At 57.6% G+C, this 24129-nt stretch overlaps 1 protein-coding gene across 1 annotated transcript; it reads left to right on the top strand.

The window, feature by feature from the left end:
* The first annotated feature begins 1826 nt into the window (after positions 1-1826).
* Positions 1827-18334, top strand: LOC145340480 (F-box/LRR-repeat protein 19-like). Its single transcript, XM_080184949.1, has 6 exons — positions 1827-2183; positions 8853-9071; positions 9675-9818; positions 11299-11385; positions 15754-15951; positions 17516-18334. The coding sequence occupies exons 1-6, from the start codon at positions 2133-2135 to the stop codon at positions 18332-18334; spliced, it is 1518 nt and encodes a 505-aa protein (XP_080041075.1). The 5' UTR covers positions 1827-2132.
* The last annotated feature ends 5795 nt before the right edge of the window (positions 18335-24129 follow it).

Raw genomic sequence — 24129 nt, 5'->3', positions numbered from 1 at the left:
CTAAGGGGCAATTTAGCACGGCCAATCCACCCTAACCTACACATCTTTGGACACTAAGGGACAATTTAGCACGGCCAATCCACCCTAACCTACACATCTTTGGACACTAAGGGGCAATTTAGCACGGCCAATCCACCCTAACCTACACATCTTTGGACACTAAGGGACAATTTAGCACGGCCAATCCACCCTAACCTACACATCTTTGGACACTAAGGGACAATTTTGCATGGCCAATCCACCCTAACCTACACATCTTTGGACACTAAGGGACAATTTAGCACGGCCAATCCACCCTAACCTACACATCTTTGGACACTAAGGGACAATTTAGCATGGCCAATCCCCCCTAACCTACACATCTTTGGACACTAAGGGACAATTTTGCATGGCCAATCCTCCTAATCTACATATCCTTGGCCTGCACCACCCCCACCCCCACTTTCTCCATGGTTTTGTGGACCTGTTTGCAGTGCCACACTCTGACATGGAGAGAGATTACAAATGAAAGGGCGTGCAGTGGGTCTGTGTTTAATAGAAACCCCTCATTAACTTGTGTGCAAATGTCTCAGATTCTCCATTGTTCCTGCAGGTGAGGGGGGGAAAGCTGAGGACTACATCTCCCATGATGCACCAGCCGTTCCGCGCATGCTCCATAGTGTCACTATTATTGAGACGTTCCCCTGCGGGGCTGGGGACAAGGCGCATGCGCAGTCGTCTCCGGCGTTCCCGGACGTGCCACTTGCGCGCTGCCCGCTGGGTAATGTAGGCCTCAGGCCTCCCGCGCATGCGCTCCCCTCCCCCATCGTCCGAATCATCGGCAGCCAAATTATTGAATTAGCATTTTGAAACGGATTCCTGTTTCCAGCCCTTGGAAAGTAACCGGTTGATTTTCTTATCTTTTGAAAACCTCATGCTGGAGAGGGCCCAGTCTTCTCCGTGGCGCCTGCGCCTGCTCTGCAGGGAGGGGTGGGAGGAGGTTCTGCGCCTGCGCTGTGTGTAGGGGAGCCGTGTTGAAGGAGCGGAACATGACGCCTGCGCACTGATTCCCGGTGAGGCGCGTGGGGAAGTTCGGCGCCTGCGCACTAAACTCTCCTTCTGGAGCGGGCAGTGGTCGTCGAGGGGGGATCCTGCGCCTGCGCATTGATCGCCGCGTCGGGGTGGCGGAAGGGAATGTCGGCGCCTGCGCACTTGAGACCTGGTTTCGGGTCTGACGGGGGAAAGTGGGTATTAGCGCCTGCGCACTGATGCTGGATAGGGGAAATGGGGAACATTGGCGCCTGCGCACTGGCATCTAGTGGCGGGACTTTGGAAGCAGCTAACAGCGCCTGCGCACTGAGGACCGATGCTGTGGGTTGGGGAAGGGGAATATCAGCGCCTGCGCACTGAGCTCTGACACTGTGGAGGGGAATATCGGCGCCTGCGCACTGAGCTCTGATACTGTGGAGGGGAATATCGGCGCCTGCGCAGTGAGCTCCTGATACCGAGGAGCAAGAATATCGGCGCTTGCGCACTGAGCTCTGATGCTGTGTGGGGAAAATATCGGCGCCTGCGCACTGAGCTCTCATACTGTGGATGGGGAATGTGGGCGCTTGCGCACTGAGTTGTGCTGAGAGGGTTGTGGCCGTGGCCGGGGCCGGGGCCGGGGCCGGGGCCCGGGCGGGGGGGGGGGGCTCGGCGCCTGCGCACACTGTCTGAGGATGGGATAGCGGTGCATGCCGGGAGTTGTAGTCCACCGAAACGTGGGTAGTGGGGGGTGTGAGTGTGAAGGACTCCAAGTCCCGGCGGGCCGCGCGGCGCGGCTGCGCACTGGCTGCTTCTTCCCCGGGCCCCGCCGCGATGGAGACAAGATGGCGGAGGGCGGCCGGAGGCGGCGGCGGCGGTGGGCAGCAGCGGCAAGAGCGGTGCTGGCGGCGGCTTTAAACCCCCGGAGCCGGAGGCATGGAGTGAGGCAGAGCGTCTGAGAGAAAGAAACAGAGACACAGAGAGAGAAAGCAGTAGCGGTGTCCGCACTCCAATCCCTCAGTACTTGTTGTTGTTGTTGTTGTGGACGGGGATGGCGGCCCGGCTGCTGCCGCCTCCTCTCCTGCTGCTGCCGAGGGGGGCCAGCAGCCCAGCCCCCCGGCCCTGACATGGCGCTCAGCCCCGAGGATGAGGAGCAGGAGAGCGGCGGAGGAGCACAGGTAGGAGGGGGGGGTGGGGAAAGTGAGGAAGGAACCACAAACCACTGGCTCACAGGACTGCTGATGTTTAAAGGGCTGGGGCTTTAAATGACTGCAGCTGCTGCTGATGTTTAAAGGGCTGGGGCTTTAAATGCCTGCAGCTGCTGCTGCTGATGTTTAAAGGGCTGGGGCTTTAAATGCCTGCAGCTGCTGCTGCTGATGTTTAAAGGGCTGGGGCTTTAAATGCCTGCAGCTGCTGCTGATGTTTAAAGGGCTGGGGCTTTAAATGCCTGCAGCTGATGTTTAAAGGGCTAGGGGTGTCAAATCTCTGAAGGGCAGGAGCTTTAAGTACCTGCAGCCGCTGCTGATGTTTAAAGGGTTGGGGCTTTAAGTACCTGTAGCTGCTGGTGATGTTTAAAGGGCTGTGAATCCCTGAGGGGCAGGAGCTTTAAATACCTGCAGCTGCTGCTGATGTTTAAAGGGTTGAGGCTTCACGTGCCTGATGCTGAGGTTTGAACAGCTAGGCTTTTAATTCCCTGAAGGGCAGGGGCTTTAAACATCAGCAGCAGCTCCTGATATTTAAAGGGCTAGGGACTTTAAATGCTTGAAGGGCAGGAGCTTTAAATGTCCGGAGCTGCTGCTGATGTCGAAAGGGTTGGGGCTTTAAATGGCTGGAGCTGGTACTGCTGTTTAAAAGGCTGGTGCTTTACAAGCCTGGAGCTGTTGCTGTTTAAAGGGCTGGACCTTTAAATGCTGGGAGCTGCTGATGATCTTTAAAGGGCTGGGGCTTTAAATGCCTGGTGCTGCTGTTTGAAGGGCTGGGTCTTTAAATAACTGGAGCTGCTGATGAGGTATAAAGAGCTGGGGCTTTAAATGCCTGGGGCTGTTGCTGTTTCAAGAGCTGCTGGGGCTTTAACTACTACTACTGCTGCTGTTTAAAGGGATGAGGCTTTAAGTAGACTGGAGGCACTGTTTGGTATTGACATGTCGGGTAGAGAGAAAGGTCGTAAAGGCCTTGTTAAAGGCAGAGCCAAGCACGCCGCAAGGTGCTCCGTGATAATATTCAAGGCATTACCAAGTTTGCCATCAGGCATCTGGCTCACCGTGAAGGCCTCAAGCGTATCTCTGGCTCGATCTACTAGGACATCTGCGGGATGTTGAGGGTGTTTTTGGAGAATGTGATCAGGGACTTGGTGACCGACACTGAACACGCCAAGCGCAAAACGGTGACTGCCGTGGATGTGGTGTGCACGCTAAAGCCAAGGGCGGACCCTGTATGGTTTTGGTAGTTGAGGACAGTGTAAGGGGGAACAGAGACTTAAAAACCAAAGGGCTGAGGCTTGAAATAGACTGGAGCTACTGCTGTTTAAAGGGCTACATGAGCTTTAAATGCCTGGAGGAGCTTCTGCTGCTGTCTAAAGGGCTGGGGCTTTAAATGCCTGAAGCTGCTGCTGTTTAAAGGGCTGAGGCTTTAAAGGCAGGTGGCTGCCATCACTTTCAAAAGGGCGCATTAAAACATGCCATTCATACAGTGTGCAAAAAAAACTTTTCACTGTATCCCAATACACGTGACAATAATAAATCAAATAAAATCCTTTTCCTTCTCCCTTCTACTCTGAATGGTATGCTTTGTCTGTATAGTGCCCAAGGAACAATACTTTTAATTGTATCCCAATACATGTGACAATTAGAATCATAGAACTCTATAGTGCATAAAGAGGCCCTTCAGCCCATTGAGTCTGCACCGACCACAATCCCACCCAGGCCCTATCCCCATATCCCTACATATTATACACACTAATCCCTCTAACCTACACATCCCTGGATACTAAGGGGCAATTTCTTAACATGGCCAATCAACCTAATCTACACATCTTTGGACTGTGGGAGGAAACCAGACATGAGGAGAATGTGCAAACTCCACACAGAAAATCAAATCCTTTTTCATCTCTCCTCGTACTCTATGAATGGTATGCTTTCTCCCCAGAGTACAGAGGAGAGAAGGAAAAAAATTTGATTTATTATTGTCACATGTATCGGGGTACAGTGAAAAGTATTGCCTCTTGCGCGCTGTACAGACAAAGCATACCGTTCATAGAGAAGGAAAGGAGAGGGTGCAGAATGTAGTGTTACAGTCACAGCGAGGGTGTAGAGAAAGATCAGCTTAATGCGAGGTAGGTCCATTCAAAAGTCTGACAGCAGCAGGGAAGAAGCTGTTCTTGAGTCGGTCGGTACGGGACCTCAGACTTTTGTATCTTTTTCCCTGATGGAAGAAGGTGGAAGAGAGAATGTCCGGGGTGCGTGTAGGGGAGGGTGGTCCTTAATTATGCCGGCTGCTTTTCCCCGAGGCAGCGGGAAGTGCAGACGGAGTCAATGGATGGGAGGCTGGTTTGTGTGATGGGATTGGGGGCTACATTCACCATCCTTTTGTAGTTCCTTGCGGTCTTGGGCAGAGCAGGATCCCAGACCGAGCTGTGAAACATCCGGGAAAGGATGCTTTCTACGGGGGGCGTAAAAGTTGGTGAGAGTCCGTAGCGGACATGCCAAATTTCCTTAGTCTTCTGAGAAAGTAGAGGTGGGGCTTTCTTAACTATAGTGTCAGCATGGGGGGGGGGGACCAGGACAGGTTGTTGGTGATCTGGACACCTAGAAACCGGAAGCGCTCTCGATCATTTCTACTCTGTCCCCGTTGATGTAGACAGGGGAATGTTCTCCTTCCTGAACTCAGTGACAATCTGCTTCGTTTTGCTGACATTGAGGGAGAGATTATTGCCACCGCACCATTTCACCGGATTCTCGATCTCATTCCCACTCTATCCCAATACACACTGCCCCTCCCCTCCCCTCCCCTCCCCATGTAAATACTGACGCACTGCACCCGGGGATCCCCTCTAAATAGTGACTCACTGTCCCTGGGGGACCCCCTGTAAATATTGACACACACACACACACACTCCCACCGCCCTCACCCCCACCCCATAAATACTGACACACACCCGCCCGTCCCCTCCCCATGTAAGTACTGACACACTGCACCTGGGACCCCCCCCCCTGTAAATAGTGACTCACTGTCCCTGGGGGACCCCCTTAAATATTGACACACACACACGCCCACCGCCCTCACCCCCACCCCATAAACACTGACACACTGCACCTGGGACCCCCCCCCCCCCTGTGTAAATAGTCACCCACTGTCCCCGGGGAACCCCCTTAAATACTGACACACACACACACGCCCACCACCCTCACCTCCACCCCATAAATACTGACACACTCTCCCCGGGGACCCACTCCCCCAAAATAGTGACACACTCTCTCGCCCCCGCCCCCCCTAAATACTGACACCACCCCCCACCCCCTGGGGATACCCCTGTAGAGACTGACACCCCCCCCCCCCCCCCCATAAATACTGACACACTTCCCCCCCCCGGGACCCTCCTTGTAAATACGGACACCACCCCCCACCCCCGCCCCCGGAACCCTACCCTGTAAATACTGACACACCCCCACCCCCCACCCCCCCCCCCCGCCGGGACCCCTCCACCCCTTCCTATAAATACTGACACCCCTCCCCCCGGACCCCTCCCTGTAAATACTGACACACCGCACCCCCACCCCCTGGGACACCTCCCTGTAAATACTGACACACTCCCGCTGACACGCCCCCCATAAAGACGGACACCCGACCCCCCCCCCCCCTCCAAGTAAATACTGATGCACTCCTCCTCCTCCTCCTCCCACCCACCCCTGTGGGGATTCCACACCCCTCCCTTCTGGGTGGGGAGAGGTGGTGGGTTTGGAAGGTGCTGTGGAAGGAGCCTTGGCGAGTCGCTGCGGGCCATCTTGTAGACGGTACACACTGTGTGTGTGGGTGGTGGAGGGAGTGAGTGTTTGTGGTTAGTGTGTCGATCGATCGGGGAGGGGGGAGGGCTGCTTTGTCCTGGACGGTGTCGAGCTTCTCGAGTGTCGTTGGGAGCCATCCAGGCGAGTGGGGAGAGCGTCCCCTCACACTCCTGACTGGTGTCCTTGTGGATGGTGGGACAGGCTTTGGGAAGGGGGGGGAGGGGGAGTCAGGAGGTGAGTTACTCTCCGCAGGATCCCCAGCCTCTGACCTGCTCTGGGAGGCACAGTATTGATATGGCTGGGACCCAGTTCAGTTTCTGGGCAATGGGAACCCCCAGGATGGTGATAGTGGGGGGGAGGGGGGGGATTCAGTGATGGTCAATGGTAACCCCCAGGATGGTGATAGTGGGGGAGGGAGGGTTCAATGATGGTATACCATCTGACAATCTAACCACTGCCCCTTAATGTTGAATAGTCTAGCCATCATTGAATCCCCCACTATCACCATCCTGGGGGTTACCATTGACCATCACTGAATCCCCCCCCCCCACTATCACCATCCTGGGGGTTCCCATTGCCCAGAAACTGAACTGGGTCCCAGCCATATCAATACTGTGTCTCCCAGAGCAGGTCAGAGGCTGGGAATCCTGCGGAGAGTAACTCACCTCCTGACTCCCCCTCCCCCCCCTTCCCAAAGCCTGTCCCACCATCCACAAGGACACCAGTCAGGAGTGTGATGGGACGCTCTCCCCACTCGCCTGGATGGCTCCCAACAACACTCAAGAAGCTCGACACCGTCCAGGACAAAGCTTAATCGGCACCCCATCAACAGGCGTCCACTCCCTGCCCCACCGAGGCTCAGTAGCAGCCGTGTGTACCATCGATAAGAGGCACTGCAGCAACTCACCGAGGCTCCTTAGACAGCACCTTCCAAACCCACGACAACTTCCATGGAGAGGGACGAGGACAGCGGATACATGGGGGACACTCACCATCCTCGCTATAGAGGGGGCACAGCGAGGGGTTTCCCAGGCTGATCCCTGGGACGGCAGGTCCGTCGATACGAGGAGAGGCTGAGTGGGTTGGGATTCTGTTCACCGGGGATTGGAAGAGGGGGGGATCCGATAGAAACTTATCAAATTCGGGACAGGGTTAGACAGGGTGGGAATGTTCCCCGTGGTGGGGCAGGGGGGAGTCCAGAACCCGGGGGGGGGGGTCACAGTTTGAGGATAAGGGGGTGAACCTTTTAGGGACTGAGGGTGAGGGGGGAAATGTCCTCACCCAGAGGGTGGGGGATTCACTCCCACGGAACGGAGTCGGGGATAAAACGATGTGGGATTTCGGGAAGGGATGGGATTGGGCTCTCGGGGCTAAAGGGATGGAGGGATATGGGGAGCGGGGGTGGAAGGAGGTGGGGTTGATCAGGATATTGAATTGGATAATCAGCCGCGATCGTAATGAATGGGGTAGCAGGCTGGAAGGGCTGAATGGCCTGCCCCTGCTTCTAGTTTCTACGTTTCCGTGTGTATCCCAATGGGGACACAAAAATTGTACAAGCAGTAGTGTTATGGCGGCAAGGACGGGGAATCTCCCCTTCCAGCAACTTTCTGCGGGAGCAGTTGTATCCAAGGAACCCAGATTAAAGAGTGTGTCCCTGAAATTGCGCTCCCTCAGCACCGACCCTCCCACAGTGCGGCGCTCCCTCAGCGCCGACCCTCCCACAGTGCGGCGCTCCCTCAGCACCGACCCTCCCACAGTGCGGCGCTCCCTCAGCACCGACCCTCCCACAGTGCGGCGCTCCCTCAGCACCGAACCTCCCGCAGTGTGGGACTCCCTCAGCACTGACCCTCCCACAGTGCGGGACTCCCTCAGCACTGACCCTCCCACAGTGCGGGACTCCCTCAGCACCGACCCTCCCGCAGTGTGGGACTCCCTCAGCACCGACCCTCCCACAGTGCGGGACTCCCTCAGCACCGACCCTCCCACAGTGCGGGACTCCCTCAGCACCGACCCTCCAACAGTGCGGGACTCCCTCAGCACTGACCCTCCCACAGTGCGGGTCTCCCTCAGCACCGACCCTCCCACAGTGCGGGACTCCCTCAGCACCGACCCTCCCACAGTGCGGGACTCCCTCAGCACTGACCCTCCCACAGTGCGGGACTCCCTCAGCACCGACCCTCCCGCAGTGCGGGACTCCCTCAGCACCGACCCTCCCACAGTGCGGCGCTCCCTCAGCACCGACCCTCCCACAGTGCGGGACTCCCTCAGCACCGACCCTCCCACAGTGCGGGACTCCCTCGGCGCCGACCCTCCCGCAGTGCGGGACTCCCTCGGCGCCGACCCTCCCGCAGTGCGGGACTCCCTCGGCGCCGACCCTCCCGCAGTGCGGGACTCCCTCAGCACCGACCCTCCCGCAGTGCGGGACTCCCTCAGCACCGACCCTCCCGCAGTGCGGGACTCCCTCAGCACCGACCCTCCCACAGTGCGGGGCTCCCTCGGCGCCGACCCTCCCGCAGTGCGGGACTCCCTCAGCACCGACCCTCCCGCAGTGCGGGACTCCCTCAGCACCGACCCTCCCGCAGTGCGGGACTCCCTCAGCACCGACCCTCCCGCAGTGCGGGACTCCCTCAGCACCGACCCTCCCGCAGTGCGGGACTCCCTCAGCACCGACCCTCCCGCAGTGCGGGACTCCCTCAGCACCGACCCTCCCGCAGTGCGGGACTCCCTCAGCACCGACCCTCCTGCAGTGCGGGACTCCCTCAGCACCGACCCTCCCGCAGTGCGGGACTCCCTCGGCGCCGACCCTCCCGTGTTGTGCTGCTGCTGATCCTTGTCTCCTGTTCACAGTCCAAGGCCAAGGTGAAGCCCAAAGCATCAATGTCCTCTGGGCCGAAAGTTTCCTCGAGTAAGGCAGCGAGTGGGGCACGGCGTCGGAGAACCCGCTGCCGCAAGTGCGATGCCTGCCAAAAGACTGAGTGCGGAGAGTGCCACTTCTGCAAGGACATGAAGAAATTCGGGGGACCTGGGCGCATGAAGCAGTCCTGCCTCCTGAGGCAGTGCACAGCGGTGAGTCCCCCCTCCCACCCAGCCCTCTACACTGTCCCCCCATCAAACACTCCCAGGACAGGTACAGCACGGGGTTAGATACAGAGTAAAGCTCCCTCTACACTGTCCCCCATCAAACACTCCCAGGACAGGTACACCACGGGGTTAGATACAGAGTAAAGCTCCCTCTACACTGTCCCCATCAAACACTCCCAGGACAGGTACAGCACGGGGTTAGATACAGAGTAAAGCTCCCTCTACACTGTCCCCCCATCAAACACTCCCAGCACAGGTACAGCACGGGGTTAGATACAGAGTAAAGCTCCCTCTGCACTGTCCCCCCATCAAACACTCCCAGGACAGGTACAGCATGGGGTTAGATACAGAGTAAAGCTCCCTCTACACTGTCCTCCATCAAACACTCCCAGGACAGGTACAGCACGGGGTTAGATACAGAGTAAAGCTCCCTCTACACTGTCCCCCCATCAAACACTCCCAGGACAGGTACAGCACGGTGTTAGATACAGAGTAAAGCTCCTCTACACTGTCCCCCCATCAAACACTCCCAGGACAGGGACAGCACGGGGTTAGATACAGAGTAAAGCTCCGTCTCTCTCTCTGCAGCCGGTGCTGCCTCACACTGCGGTCTGCCTGATGTGTGGAGAAGCGGGGAAGGAGGAATCGGTGGAGGGTGAGGCGGAGAAGTTCAGGCTCTCGCTGATGGAGTGCACCATTTGTAACGAGATTGTCCACCCCAGCTGCCTGAAGGTCAGTGCTGGAGACGGAGGGGTGCCCCTGGTGCGCAGGCCCGGTTTGTGGGGTGGTGGGGGGGGAGATGCACACGGTGGGCATTGCCACACAGCCTGTGGGCTCTGTCCCAGACACACTGCTCTGTTCGCACTGCCCGGTTAGTGCGCAGTGTGACACATGGGTGGGTCTGTGGTGGTGTCCCTGGTACAGTGATGCCTGTACAGTCCTCGGTGAGTGTGTCACACAGGTGGTCCTGAGCAGTCTCAGAGTCCCAGTGTCTCCCTGCTTTATATGGTGGGCTGAGGGGAGGCTGCAGCAGAGGCAGCTCCCTCCTTCGTTCTGTTGGAGAGGCGGGTATAGCGTTGTTTCCCTTGCTTGCTCCCCAGGGGGGTGTGGTGCTCTGTTTCCCCTCGCTCCCTGAGCTGGTGTGGCATTGTGTTTCCCTCACTCGCTTCCCAGAGGGTGTGGCGCTCTGTTTCCCTTTGCTCGCTCCTCGGGGGGTCGGGTTGGGCGGTGTGACGCTCTGTTTCACCCTGCTCGCTCCCCGTGGGGGTGTGGTGCTCTGTTTTCCCCTGCTCACTCCCAGGGGGGGTGTGGCACTCTGTTTACCCCGCTTGCTCTCTCCCCAGGGAGAGGGGCACTCTGTGTCTCAGCTATTCCCTCTGTCTGTCGCTCCATCTCAGGGACTCGCTCCCCGGGGAGTGGGGGGCGCTCTGTGTCTCTCTGTCTCACGGAGCCACTCCCCGGGGAGTGGGGCACTCTGTGTCTCCCTGTCTCGGACTCGCTCCCCGGGGAGTGGGGCACTCTTTGTCTCTCCGTCTCAGGGACTCGCTCCCCGGGGAGTGGGGCACTCTTTGTCTCTCCGTCTCAGGGACTCGCTCCCCGGGAGTGGGGTGCTCTGTGTCTCTCCGTCTCAGGGACTCGCTCCCCGGGGAGTGGGGCGCTCTGTGTCTCTCTGTCTCACGGAGCCACTCCCCGGGGAGTGGGGCACTCTTTGTCTCTCCGTCTCAGGGACTCACTCCCCGGGAGTGGGGCACTCTTTGTCTCTCCGTCTCAGGGACTCACTCCCCGGGGAGTGGGGCACTCTTTGTCTCTCCGTCTCAGGGACTCACTCCCCGGGGAGTGGGGTGCTCTGTGTCTCTCTGTCTCAGGGACTCGCTCCCCGGGGAGTGGGGCGCTCTGTGTCTCTCTGTCTCACGGAGCCACTCCCCGGGAGTGGGGCACTCTTTGTCTCTCCGTCTCAGGGACTCACTCCCCGGGGAGTGGGGCACTCTTTGTCTCTCCGTCTCAGGGACTCGCTCCCTGGGGAGTGGGACGCTCTGTGTCTCTCTGTCTCAGGGACTCGCTCCCCGGGGAGTGGGGTGCTCTGTGTCTCTCTGTCTCAGGACTCGCTCCCCGGGGAGTGGGGCGCTCTGTGTCTCTCTGTCTCACGGAGCCACTCCCCGGGGAGTGGGGCGCTCTGTGTCTCTCTGTCTCACGGACTCACTGTGTGTTTCAGGTGTGTGACGCGGAGGGTGTGATCAACGATGAGATCCCCAATTGTTGGGAGTGTCCCAAATGTCACCTTGAGGGTAAATCTGGGAAGGTAAGAACTTACTCCTCAGCCTGTTTCTCACCAATTGTGTGCGAGAGTCGGGGTCTCTCTCTCTCTCTCTCGGTGGGGGGTCAGTACGGGAGTGTGTGAGAGAGTCGGGGTCTCTCTCTCTCTCTCACGGTGGGGGGTCAGTACGGGAGTGTGTGAGAGTCGGGGTCTCTCTCTCTCTCTCACGGTGGGGGGTCAGTACGGGAGTGTGTGAGAGTCGGGGTCTCTCTCTCTTGGGGGGGGGGTCAGTACGGGAGTGTGTGTGAGAGTCGGGGTCTCTCTCTCTTGGGAGGGTGGGGGTCAGTACGGGAGTGTGAGAGAGTCGGGTCTCTCTTGGGGGGGGTGGTCAGTACGGGAGTGTGTGTGAGAGTCGGGGTCTCTCTCTCTCTCTCTCTCGGGGGTGGGGGTCAGTACGGGAGTGTGTGTGAGAGTCGGGGTCTCTCTCTCTCTCTCTCTCGGAGGGTGGGGGTCAATACGGGAGTGTGTGTGAGAGTCGGGGTCTCTCTCTCTCTCTCTCTTGGGGGGGTGGTCAGTACGGGAGTGTGTGTGAGAGTCGGGGTCTCTCTCTCTCTCTCGGGAGGGTGGGGGTCAATACGGGAGTGGTGTGAGAGTCGGGGGTCTCTCTCTCTCTCGGGGGGGGGGGGGGGGTCAGTACGGGAGTGAGAGTCGGGGTCTCTCTCTCTCTCGGGGTGGGGGGTCAGTACGGGAGTGTGTGAGAGAGTCGGGGTCTCTCTCCGCGGGGTGGGGTCAGTACGGAGTGTGTGAGAGAGTCGGGGTCTCTCGGGGGGTGGGGTCAGTACGGGAGTGTGTGAGAGAGTCGGGGTCTCTCGGGGGGGTGGGGGTCAGTACGGGAGTGTGTGAGAGAGTCAGGGTCCTCTCTCGGGGGGGTGGGGGTCAGTACGGGAGTGTGTGAGAGAGTCGGGGTCTCTCGGGGGGTGGGGTCAGTACGGGAGTGTGTGTGAGAGTCGGGGTCTCTCTCTCGGGGGGGTGGGGGGTCAGTACGGGAGTGTGTGAGAGAGTCGGGGTCTCTCTCTCGGGGGGGTGGGGGTCAGTACGGGAGTGTGTGAGAGTCGGGTCTCTCTCTCTCTCTCTCGGGGGGGGGGGTCAGTACGGGAGTGAGAGTCGGGGTCTCTCTCTCTCTCGGGGGTGGGGGGTCAGTACGGGAGTGTGTGAGAGTCGGGGTCTCTCTCTCTCTCTCTCGGGGGGATGGGGGTCAGTACGGGATGAGAGTCGGGGTCTCTCTCTCTCTCTCTCTATCGGGAGGGTGGGGGTCAGTACGGGAGTGAGGGTCGGGGTCTCTCTCTCTCTCTCTATCGGGAGGGTGGGGGTCAGTACGGGAGTGAGAGTCGGGGTCTCTCTCTCTCTCTCTATCGGGAGGGTGGGGGTCAGTACGGGAGTGAGGGTCGGGGTCTCTCCTCTCTCTCTCTCTATCGGGAGGGTGGGGGTCAGTACGGGAGTGAGGGTCGGGGTCTCTCTCTCTCTCTCTCTATCGGGAGGGTGGGGGTCAGTACGGGAGTGAGAGTCGGGGTCTCTCTCTCTCTCTCTCTCTCTATCGGGAGGGTGGGGGTCAGTACGGGAGTGAGGGTCGGGGTCTCTCTCTCTCTCTCTCTCTCTATCGGGAGGGTGGGGGTCAGTACGGGAGTGAGGGTCGGGGTCTCTCTCTCTCTCTCTCTCTCTATCGGGAGGGTGGGGGTCAGTACGGGAGTGAGAGTCGGGGTCTCTCTCTCTCTCTCTCTATCGGGAGGGTGGGGGTCAGTACGGGAGTGAGGGTCGGGGTCTCTCTCTCTTTCTCTCGGGGGGGGGGTCAGTACGGGAGTGAGAGTCGGGGTCTCTCTCTCTCTCGGGGGTGGGGGGTCAGTACGGGAGTGTGTGAGAGAGTCGGGGTCTCTCGGGGGGGTGGGGGTCAGTACGGGAGTGTGTGGAGTCGGGGTCTCTCTCTCTCTCTCTCGGGGGGGGGGGGTCAGTACGGGAGTGTGTGAGAGTCGGGGTCTCTCTCTCTCTCTCTCGGGGGGTGGGGGTCAGTACGGGAGTGTGTGAGAGTCTGGGCTCTCTCTCTCTCTCTCTCGGGGGGGGGGGTCAGTACGGGAGTGAGAGTCGGGTCTCTCTCTCTCTCGGGGGTGGGGGGTCAGTACGGGAGTGTGTGAGAGAGTCGGGGTCTCTCGGGGGGGTGGGGGTCAGTACGGGAGTGTGTGTGAGAGTCGGGGTCTCTCCTCTCGGGGGTGGGGGTCAGTACGGGAGTGTGTGTGAGAGTCGGGGCTCTCTCTCTCGGGGGTGGGGGGTCAGTACGGGAGTGTGTGAGAGAGTCGGGGTCTCTCTCTCTCTCTCTCTATCGGGAGGGTGGGGGTCAGTACAGGAGTGTGTGAGAGTCGGGGTCTCTCTCTCTCTCTCTCTCTCTCTCGGGAGGGTGGGGGTCAGTACGGGAGTGAGGGTCGGGGTCTCTCTCTCTCTCTCTCTCTCTCTCTCTCGGGTTGGGGTCAGTACGGGAGTGAGGGTCGGGGTCTCTCTCTCTCTCTCTCTCTCTCTCTCGGGTTGGGGGTCAGTACGGAGTGAGGGTCGGGGTCTCTCTCTCTCTCTCTCTCTCTCTCGGTTGGGGGTCAGTACGGAGTGAGGGTCGGGGTCTCTCTCTCTCTCTCTCTCTCTATCGGGAGGTTGGGGGTCAGTACGGGAGTGAGGGTCGGGTCTCTCTCTCTCTCTCTCTCTATCGGGAGGGTGGGGGTCAGTACGGGAGTGAGAGTCGGGGTCTCTCTCTCTCTCTCTCTCTCTCTCTCTCTATCGGGAGGGTGGGGGTCAGTACAGGAGTGAGGGTCGGGGCTCTCTCTCTCTCTCTCTCTCGGGTTGGGGGTCAGTACGGGAGTGAGGGTCGGGGTCTCTCTCTCTCTCTCTCTCTCTCTCTCTCTCTCTCGGGTTGGGGGTCAGTACGGGAGTGAGGGTCGGGGTCTCTCTCTCTCTCTCTCTCTCTCTCTCGGGTTGGGGGGTCAGTACGGGAGTGAGGGTCGGGTCTCTCTCTCTCTCTCTCGGGTGGGGGTCAGTACGGGAGTGAGGGTCGGGTCTCTCTCTCTCTCTCTCTCTATCGGGAGGTTGGGGGTCAGTACGGGAGTGGGGGTCGGGGTCTCTCTCTCTCTCTCTCTCTCTCTCTATCGGGAGGGTGGGGGTCAGTACGGGAGTGAGAGTCGGGGTCTCTCTCTCTCCTCTCTATCGGGAGGGTGGGGGTCAGTACGGGAGTGAGAGTCCGGGGTCTCTCTCTCTCTCTCTATCGGGAGGGTGGGGGTCAGTACGGGAGTGAGAGTCGGGGTCTCTCTCTCTCTCTCTCTCTCTCTCTCTCTCGGGAGGGTGGGGGTCAGTACGGGAGTGAGAGTCGGGGTCTCTCTCTCTCTCTCTCTCTCTCGGGAGGGTGGGGGTCAGTACGGGAGTGAGGGTCGGGGTCTCTCTCTCTCTCTCTCTCTCTCTCTCTCGGGTTGGGGGTCAGTACGGGAGTGAGGGTCGGGGTCTCTCTCTCTCTCTCTCTCTCTCTCTATCGGGAGGGTGGGGGTCAGTACGGGAGTGAGAGTCGGGGTCTCTCTCTCTCTCTCTATCGGAGGGTGGGGGTCAGTACGGGAGTGAGGGTCGGGGTCTCTCTCTCTCTCTCTCTCTCTCTCTCGGGTTGGGGGTCAGTACGGGAGTGAGAGTCGGGGTCTCTCTCTCTCTCTCGGGTTGGGGTCAGTACGGGAGTGAGGGTCGGGGTCTCTCTCTCTCTCTCTCTCTCGGGGGGGGTGGGGGTCAGTATGGGAGTGAGAGTCGGGGTCTCTCTCTCTCTCTCTCTCTCTCTCTCGGGTTGGGGGTCAGTACGGGAGTGAGGGTCGGGGTCTCTCTCTCTCTCTCGGGTTGGGGGGTCAGTACGGGAGTGAGGGTCGGGGTCTCTCTCTCTCTCTCTCTCTCTCTCTCGGGTTGGGGGTCAGTACGGAGTGAGGGTCGGGGTCTCTCTCTCTCTCTCTCTCTCTCTCTCGGGTTGGGGGGTCAGTACGGGAGTGAGGGTCGGGGTCTCTCTCTCTCTCTCTCTCTCTCTCTCGGGTTGGGGGTCAGTACGGGAGTGAGGGTCGGGGTCTCTCTCTCTCTCTCTCTCTCGGGTTGGGGGTCAGTACGGGAGTGAGGGTCGGGGTCTCTCTCTCTCTCTCTCTCGGGAGGGTGGGGGCCAGTACGGGAGTGAGAGTCGGGGTCTCTATTGGGGATCCGGTGGGGGGGGGTTGTGGTTTCTGCGTTCTGGAGCCCCGTTTCGCTACAAACCGCGCACACACCTCTCTGTGTTTTCGTTCCCCCTCCCTCCCCCTCCCTCCCCCTCCCTCCCCCTCCCTCCCCCTCCCTCCCCCTCCCTCCCCCTCCCTCCCCCTCCCCCAGGATTCGAAGGATGGGAAGGACGGGATGGATTTGGGTGGGAAGCGCCGTGCGGAGGGCGAGGACGGCCCTCGCTGGAAGCTGGCGGACGGCCTGAGGCAGCGGCCGGAGGACTATCCCACCGACCGCAAGAAGGGGGAGGACAGCCACAAGAAGAGGAAGGAGAAGGAGGGCCCTGTGGAAGCGGGGCCCCGGAAGAAGGTACGGCCCCCCCCTTCCCCCTCCGTATCCACGAGGGAGCGGAGCTGAGTGAGGCCATTCAGCCCACCTGGCCTGCTCTGCTGGTTTAATCGCAGCTGATAAATTTCCCAACCTCTGCCGTGGCCTTGAGGAGGGGGCAGGGGAGGGAGGGAGCAAGGAGGGAGGGGTGGGGGGGGGATGAGGTGAGGGGAGGGAGGGCACGGGGTGGAGGGAAGCAAGGGAGTAGGGGAGGGACGGAGGAGGGAAGAGAGACGAGAGAAGTGGAGGAGGGGTGCCTTTTTTCCCCGTGACCTTTGCCACCCACCAACCAGCCTGCCCATCCATGCCTGTTTAAATACTCCCTCTGTGGCGATGAGTCCCACACGTTCGCCGCCCTCTGGCTGAAAAAATTCCTCCGTGGCTCCAGTCCAGAGGGCCATCCCTTCACTCTGAGGCTGTGAGCTTGGATCTGACACACACACACACACACACACACACACCCCTCATCAGTGTCTGTAGATTTCAGTGAGATTCCCCGTCCCTCTCATTCTTCCGAACTCCATCGAGAACAGACCCAGACTCCGCCATGAGATTCTCACCTCCTGTAGGGGAACTGGAGGAGGCTACAGAGATAGGGAGGGCGTTGTAGGGGGCTGGAGGAGGTTACAGAGATAGGGAGGGGGTGTAGGGGGGCTGGAGGAGGTTACAGAGATAGGGAGGGGTTGTAGGGGGACTGGAGGAGGTTACAGAGATAGGGAGGGCGTTGTAGGGAGGCTGGAGGAGGTTACAGAGATAGGGAGGGGGTGTAGGGGGGCTGGAGGGGGTTACAGAGATAGGGAGGGGGTGTAGGGAGGCTGGAGGGGGTTAGAGAGATAGGGAGGGGGTGTATAGCATGCAAGGAACAATACTTTTCGTTGTATCCTGATATTTTCAGAATTCCTACAATAAAGAGAGGGCCCTTTGGCCCATCGAGTCTGCACCGACCTCAATCCCACCCAGGCCCTACCCCCAAATCCCGATGGATCATACCCACTAATCCCTCTGACCTCCCTACCTCAGGACACTAAGGGGCGATTTCCCAGCACGGCCAATCCACCCTGACCCGCACGTCTTTCGGACTGTGGGAGGAAACCGGAGAACCCGGAGGAAACCCACGCAGACACGGGGAGAATGTGCCAACTATGTCAGGACCAGAGGGCACAGCCTCAAGGGGGGAAGGGGCAGTTTAGAACGGAGTTGAGGAGGAACATCTTCACTCAAAGGGTGGTGAATCTCTGGAATTCTCTGCCCATTGAAGTGGGGGAGGCTGCCTTGCCGAATATATTTAAGTTCCGGGTAGATAGGTTTCTGATAGACAGGGGAGAGAGCGGGAAAGTGGAACTGATCCACTTCAGATCAGCCATGATCTTATTGAATGGCGGGGCAGGCTCGAGGGGCTGGATGGCCAACTCCTGCTCCTATTCCTTATGTTCTCCACACAGTGACCGGGAATCGAACCCAGGTCCCTGGAGCTGTGAAGCAGCAGTGCTTAACCCACCCCGGTATACGAGAGAATAATAAATCGAACCCTGCGTCTGTGTTTCAGAAACTGAGGAACGTGCGAGGGGGACAGGAGGAGCCAGCGCCCAGCAACGAGAAGACACACCAGCGGGAGAAACTGGAACGGTTCAAGTGGATGTGTCAGATGCTGGAGCGGGTGAACCAGGCGGAAAGCTCCAGCTCCAGCTCCAGTTCCGAATCCGACTCGGATTCCCAGGGATCGGAGGACGAGGAGGAGGAGGAGCAGGAGGAGGAGGAGAGCAGCGACGGCGGAGGAGGAGGAGGAGGAGGAGGAGGGGGCGTCTCCGGCCTCAGCTCCAACGGGGGGTCCCGGCGCCCCAGGGACCGCCGCAGCGCTGCGTCCGCCCTGGGCTTCAGTGAGAGCGAGGAGGAGGAGGAGGAAGAGGAGGAGGAGGAGGCGGCGGCGGCGGCGGGGAGGGGCGGGGCGCGCCAGGACGAGGCGGGCGATTGCCAGCGCTCCTCCGCCGCCCCCCGCAACGGCAAAGCCAAGGGGGGCCGCGAGCCGTCGCAAGGCAAGGAGAACCAGCACTCGGCCCGGCACGACCGGGCCCGGGCCCAGGCTGGCCGCAAGCTCCCCCGGCCCGCCGGTCAGCTGGGCCTCCGCACCATGGCCCGCACCCAGTTCCTCAACCGGCCGCCCGTCTCCTCCCCGCCCAAGCCGCTGCAGATGGAGCGACACGTGGTCAAGCCGCCACCCGACAGCCCCGAGCCGGACTCGCTGCCGCTGGAGACGGGCACCGACCACATCATGCAGCGCGACGCCTGGCTCGCCGTCTTCCGGTACCTCAGCCACCGCGACCTGTGCGTCTGCATGAGGGTGTGCCGCACCCTCAACCGATGGTAAGTGAAACCAACCCACCCCATCGCCGCCGCTGCTGCTCTCGAGTCGTTCGACCGCAACTTTTGTGTGGCTCACCGGTTCGGGACCCACGCTTCACGCTCCCCCCTTGTTGGAATGCCACTGCCCAGGATAGTGTTAGATTAAAAAGAAGGAAAAAGCAGCGGTGTGTCGGTGATTTGGGTTTAGAGACCATCCCGAGGGCAAACGGCACAAAAGGGGGTGGGAGAAATAGAATGAGAGTAAAGCAAACCGCAGAGGAGAAGCGGGTTGTAAAAGAGGGTTTAAGAGTATGTGTAAAATTAAAAGGAGGGGAGTAGCTAAAGACATTGTCGGTGCCTGAGAGAGAGAGAAAGGTGGAGCCCTGTTCGATTCCCACCTTGAGTCAGTGTGCGGAAACTGCACGTTCTCCCTGTGTCTGCGTGGGTTTCCTCCGGGTGCTCCGGTTTCCTCCCACAGTCCGAAAGATGTGCAGGTTAGGGTGGATTGGCCGTGCTAAATTGCCCCTTTAGTATCAGGGGGACCAGCTAGGGTTAATATATGGGGTTATGGGGATAGGGCCTGGGTGGGATTGTGACCTGTGTAGACCCGATGGGCTGAATGGCCTCCTGCACTGTGGTTCCAGAGATGAGGGGTTTGTCGTGTGGAGAGAGATTGAACAGATTAGACCTGTGGAATTGGGAAGAATGAGGGATCAAATTGAGGTTTACAAGATGGTAGAAGGTTTGGATAAACATGGAGCGGATCCTCCCTCTTGTGGGACGTTCTAGGACGGAGAGGTCTCAGGATAAAGGGGTAGGAAATTTAAGAGTTTGGGAGAAACACCTTCTCTCAAAGGATAGTGAATCTGTGGAATTAGCTGCCCCAGAGTGCGATGGGCGCTGGGACAGTGAGTACAATTTAAAGTTTATTTATTAGTGACAAGTAACGTTAACACTGCAATGAAGTTACTGACAAATTTCTCTTTGAGGAGGGAGTTGGACAGATTTTTAATTGGGAACAGGTTTGTTGCAGGGTTATGGGGAAAAGGCAGGAAAACGGGGACGAGGAGGATATGGCGGAGTGGACTCGATGGGCTGAATGGCCTCCTTCTGCTCTGATATCTTGTGAATGAACTGAAGTGGAAATGAGTCCCTTTCACCTGACGTGCCCTCAGTTTCATTTTCTCCTCGCGACAGTGACATGGCCTACGGCTGTGTATTAAAATAAAACTCTTGGTGGTACACTCGCACCGCGCTTGCTGTTCCCGCAAGCTGACTTTTTTCCCCCGACTGGGCACCCAGATCCCTCTGTACCACAGCGTTCTACAGCTGGGAGGGTAGATAAAGGAGGACCAGTAGATGTGGTGCACTTGGATTTGAGGGGGAAAAAGGAGATTCAATAAGGTGTCACGCCAAAGACTAATGCACAAAAAACCCTCGTGGACTTGGGGGTGAGCTGGTTGGAGGATTGGTTAGAAAGCAGAGAGTAGGGATAAATGGGAAATTTTCTCGTGCAGACACCATGGCTCGTGAAGGGCCTGTGTTTTTTTTTATATACAGTGTTTGGTCGCCCCATCATAGGAAGGATGTGATTGCACAGGAGGGGGGTGCAGAGGAGACTCCCCAGGATGTTAGCCTGGGATGGAACAGCGAAGTTATGGAGAGAGAGGTTGGGTAAGGTTCGGGGCGGTTGGCAGAGAAGACTCGGGGTGGGGCGGGGGGTGGTGTCCTGATCGAGGTGCTGAAGATCCTGAGGGACACGGACGGAGGGGATAAGGAGCTCCTCTGAGCTGAAGGGTCAGTCCCGAGGGGGGCACAGGTTAAAAGTGAGGGGGTAGGAGGTTATGGGGGGGGGAAGCTGAGGGTTTGGAGTGCGCTGCCGCAGAGGCTGGTGGAGGCAGGATGCCCCAATTGCCTACGTTTGTCCCATATCCCTCTATACCCATCGCACCCATGTAACTGTCTAAATGCTTTTTCAAAGATAAAACTGTACCCACCTCTACTACTGCCTCTGGCAGCTCGTTCCAGACACTCACCACCCTCTGGGTGAAAAAATTGTCCCTCTGGACCCTTCTGTATCTCTCCCCTCTCACCTTAAACCTCTGCCCTCTAGTTTTAGACTCCCCTACCTTTGGGGAAAAGAATGGCTGGGAAGTGGGATTAATTGGGCAGGGCACAGGGCCTGCATGCAGACTCAAAGAACATAAGAAATAGGAGCAGGAGTAGGCCATCTGGCCCTTTGAGCCTGCCCCGCCATTCAATAAGATCATGGCTGATCTGTCGTGGCTCAGTTGCACTTTCCCGCCCTCTCCCCATAACCCTTAATCCCCTCTCTCATCAAAAACCCATCAACCCACGTCTTAAAAATGTTTGACGTGGTGGAGGCTACCTCGTTAACGGGCAGAGAATTCCAGAGATTCACCACCCTTTGAGTGAAGAAGTTCTTCCTCAACTCTGTTCTAAACCGCCCCCCCCCCCTTTATCTTGAGGCTGTGCCCCCTAGTCCTACTGTCTTTTTTGAGCGGGAAGAGCCTCTCCACCTCTATCCTATCCATCCCATTCATCATCATATACGTCTCAATGAGATCTCCCCTCATTCTTCTAAACTCTAACGAGTACAAGCCTAGTTTATTCAGCCTCTCCTCATAGCTCAACCCCGTCAACTCCGGTATGAGCCTAGTAAACCTCCTCTGCACTCCCTCCAAGGCCAAAATATCCTTGCGTAAGTACGGCGCCCAAAACTGCACACAGTACTCCAGCTGCGGCCTCACCAATGCCCTATACAGCTGCAGCAAGACCTCCCTACTTTTATATTCAATCCCCCTCGCTATGAAGGCCAGCATCCCATTCGCCTTCCTGACCACCTGCTGCACCTGCAAGCTGGGTTTTTGCGACTCATGCACAAGGACCCCGAGGTCCCTCTGCACCGTCGCCTGCTGCAGTTTTTCGCCCCGTAAGTAATAGTCCTTCCTACCATTATTCCTACCAAAGTGGACCACCTCACACTTGCCAACATTAAATTCCATTTGCCATTTCCTGGCCCATTCGCCCAGCCTATCTAGATCCTTCTGCAGACTCTCCACACCCTCCGTGCAATTTGCCGTTCCACCAATCTTGGTGTCATCAGCAAATTTCGACACCCTGCACTCGGTTCCCTCCTCCAGATCATAGGAAACAGGCTGTTCGGCCTTACACACCCGGTTAGTGCCCCATTCCAATCCTCCTCCTCCTTACGACTTTTGTCTACCTCCAGAGTGGACTCCACAATGAAGGGGGTGGAAATTTAGGGAATTATATGTACGTCAGATTTAAGGGAGATCCGATTCAGGGACAATTTATTGACACCAATCAGCCTGAAAAGCACCTTTTTTGGGGTGTGGGAGGAAACCGGAGCAAACCCACGCAAGCACGGGGAGAATGTGCAACCTCCCACAGACACCGAGCCAAACCGGAGATCCGACCCGGGTCCCTGTAACTGCACAGCAGACAGTGATGGTCGCTGAGCTCTCGAAGGCCTCCTCGTCTTTCCGGTAGTGCGGCGACCAGAACTGGACGCAGTACTCCAAATGCGGTCTAACCAACGTTCTGTACAACTGCAACGTCAGACTCCAGCTTTTATACTCTATACCCCTCCCTATAAAGGCTAACATACCATATGCCTTCTCCACCATCTTCTCCACCTGTACTGCCACCTTCAAGGACTTGTGAACTTTGCACACCCAGGTCCCTCTGCGTTTCTGTACTCTTAATGGTCTTACCATTTATTGTATAACTTCCCCCTCCCTCAATGAGCTGAAGGGCTTCTTCTGCACTGTAGGATTCTGTGAAGTAAGCTTACATTAACACTGCAATGAAGTTACTGTGAAAATCGCCTAGTCTGCCACACTCCGGTGCCTGTTCAGGTTACGCTGAGGGAGAACTTCCTCCGCTATTTACAATCTAGATCAACGACTTTGATGAGGAGTCGGACACTAATGTGGCTACGTTTGCTGATATTTGCCAGCACGGTGGTTAGCGCTGCTGCCTCACAGCGCCAAATTTGGATTTCGTTGATTATTTTCAATACGGTGAAAAGTATTGTTTCTTGCGCGCTACGCAGACAGCATACTGTTCATAGAGTACAGAAGGGAGAAGGAAAAGCACTTGATTTATTATTGTCACGTGTATTGGGATACAGTGAAAAGTATTGTTTCTTGTGCACTATACAGACAAAGTATACCATTCATAGAGAAGGAAAGGCGAGGGTGCAGAATGTAGTGTTACAGTCACAGCGAGGGTGTAGAGAAAGATCAGCTTAATATTTGATTTATTATCGTCATTTAAAAGCCACCTTCACTCTCCTATCTACCTGTGATTCCACCTTTAGAGAACCTGAACTCCCAGGTCCCCCTGTCCCACGACACTCCCTAAGGTCCTACCATTCGCCGTGAAAGTCTGACCCTGATTTGACTTTCCGAAGTGCACCATCCCACGCTCATCTGTACTGAACTCCATTTGCCATTTCTCGGCCCACTTCCCTAACTGATCAAGATCTTGCTGCGATTTTTGATAACCTTCCTCTCTGTCTACAATACCAGCTTACTTGTAGATTCTCATCCAAGTCATTGCTACAGATGACAGCAGTGGGCCCACGCTGACCCCCTGAGACACACCACTCGTCACAGGCCTCCAGCCTGACGAGGGACCTTCCGTCATAACCCTCTGCTTCCTACCGTCAAGCCATATCCAACTTGCCAGCTCTCCCTGTGATCTAACCTTCCATGTGGAACTTTCTCAAAGGCCTGGCTGAAGTCCATATAGACTACATCTACCGCCCTGCCCACACCAACCTTCTTCAAAGAATTTATACCCCAGGATCTCCCGTGCACAAAGCCCTGACTACCCCTAATCAAACTGTAAGACATAAGAGCAGAATGAGGCCACTCAGCCCATCAAGTTTGCTCCGCCATTCTATCATGGCTGGTATTTTTCCCATCCCCGTTCTCCTGCCTTTTCCCCCTGTCCCCATCCCCGTTCTCCTGCCTTTTCCCCCTGTCCCCATCCCCGTTCTCCTGCCTTTCCCCCTGATCCCCATCCCCATTCTCCTGCCTTTTCCCCCTGTCCCCATCCCCGTTCTCCTGCCTTTTCCCCCCGAACCCCTTATTAATCAGGAACCGATCTATCTCTGTCTTGAAGACACTCAGTGACCCCGGCCTCCTCTGGGGCAAAGAGTTCCCACACATTCCCCACTCTCTGGGCTGAAGAAATCCCTCCCCATCTCTGTTTTAAAGGATCGTCCCTTTACCCTGAGGTTGTGCCCTCTCTGGTTCGAGTTTTTCCTACTAGTGGAAACATCCTCTCCACCTCCACTCTATCCTCACAGTATCCTGTAAGTTTCAATAAGATCCCCCCTCATCCTTCTAAACTCCCAACGAGTACAGACCCAGAGTCCTCAACCCGTTCCTCACGGGACAAGCTCTTCATTCCAGGGATCATTCTTGTGAACCTCCTCTGGACCCTTTCCGAGGCCCGGCACATCCTTCCTTAGATACGGGGACCCAAAACTGCTCCGATTGGGGTCTGACCAGAGCCTGAGACAGCCTCAGAAGTCCATCCCTGCTCTTGTATTCTAACCCTCTCGACATGAATGCTAACATTACATTTCCCTTCCTAACTGAACCTGCACATTAACCTGAAGAGAATCTTGAACCAGGATTCCCGAGTCCCTTGGTGTTTCTGATTTCCTGAGCATTTCCCTATTTAGGAAATAATCTCTGCCTCCATTCCTCCTTCCAAAGTGCCAGAACCTCACACTTCCCCACATTGTATTCCATCTGCCAC

Source organism: Carcharhinus amblyrhynchos, unplaced genomic scaffold (assembly GCF_965287045.1).
Source record: "Carcharhinus amblyrhynchos unplaced genomic scaffold, sCarAmb.v2.hapA chromosome_1059, whole genome shotgun sequence".
Taxonomy (NCBI): domain Eukaryota; kingdom Metazoa; phylum Chordata; class Chondrichthyes; order Carcharhiniformes; family Carcharhinidae; genus Carcharhinus; species Carcharhinus amblyrhynchos.
This window is presented reverse-complemented; position numbering and strand designations above follow the sequence as displayed.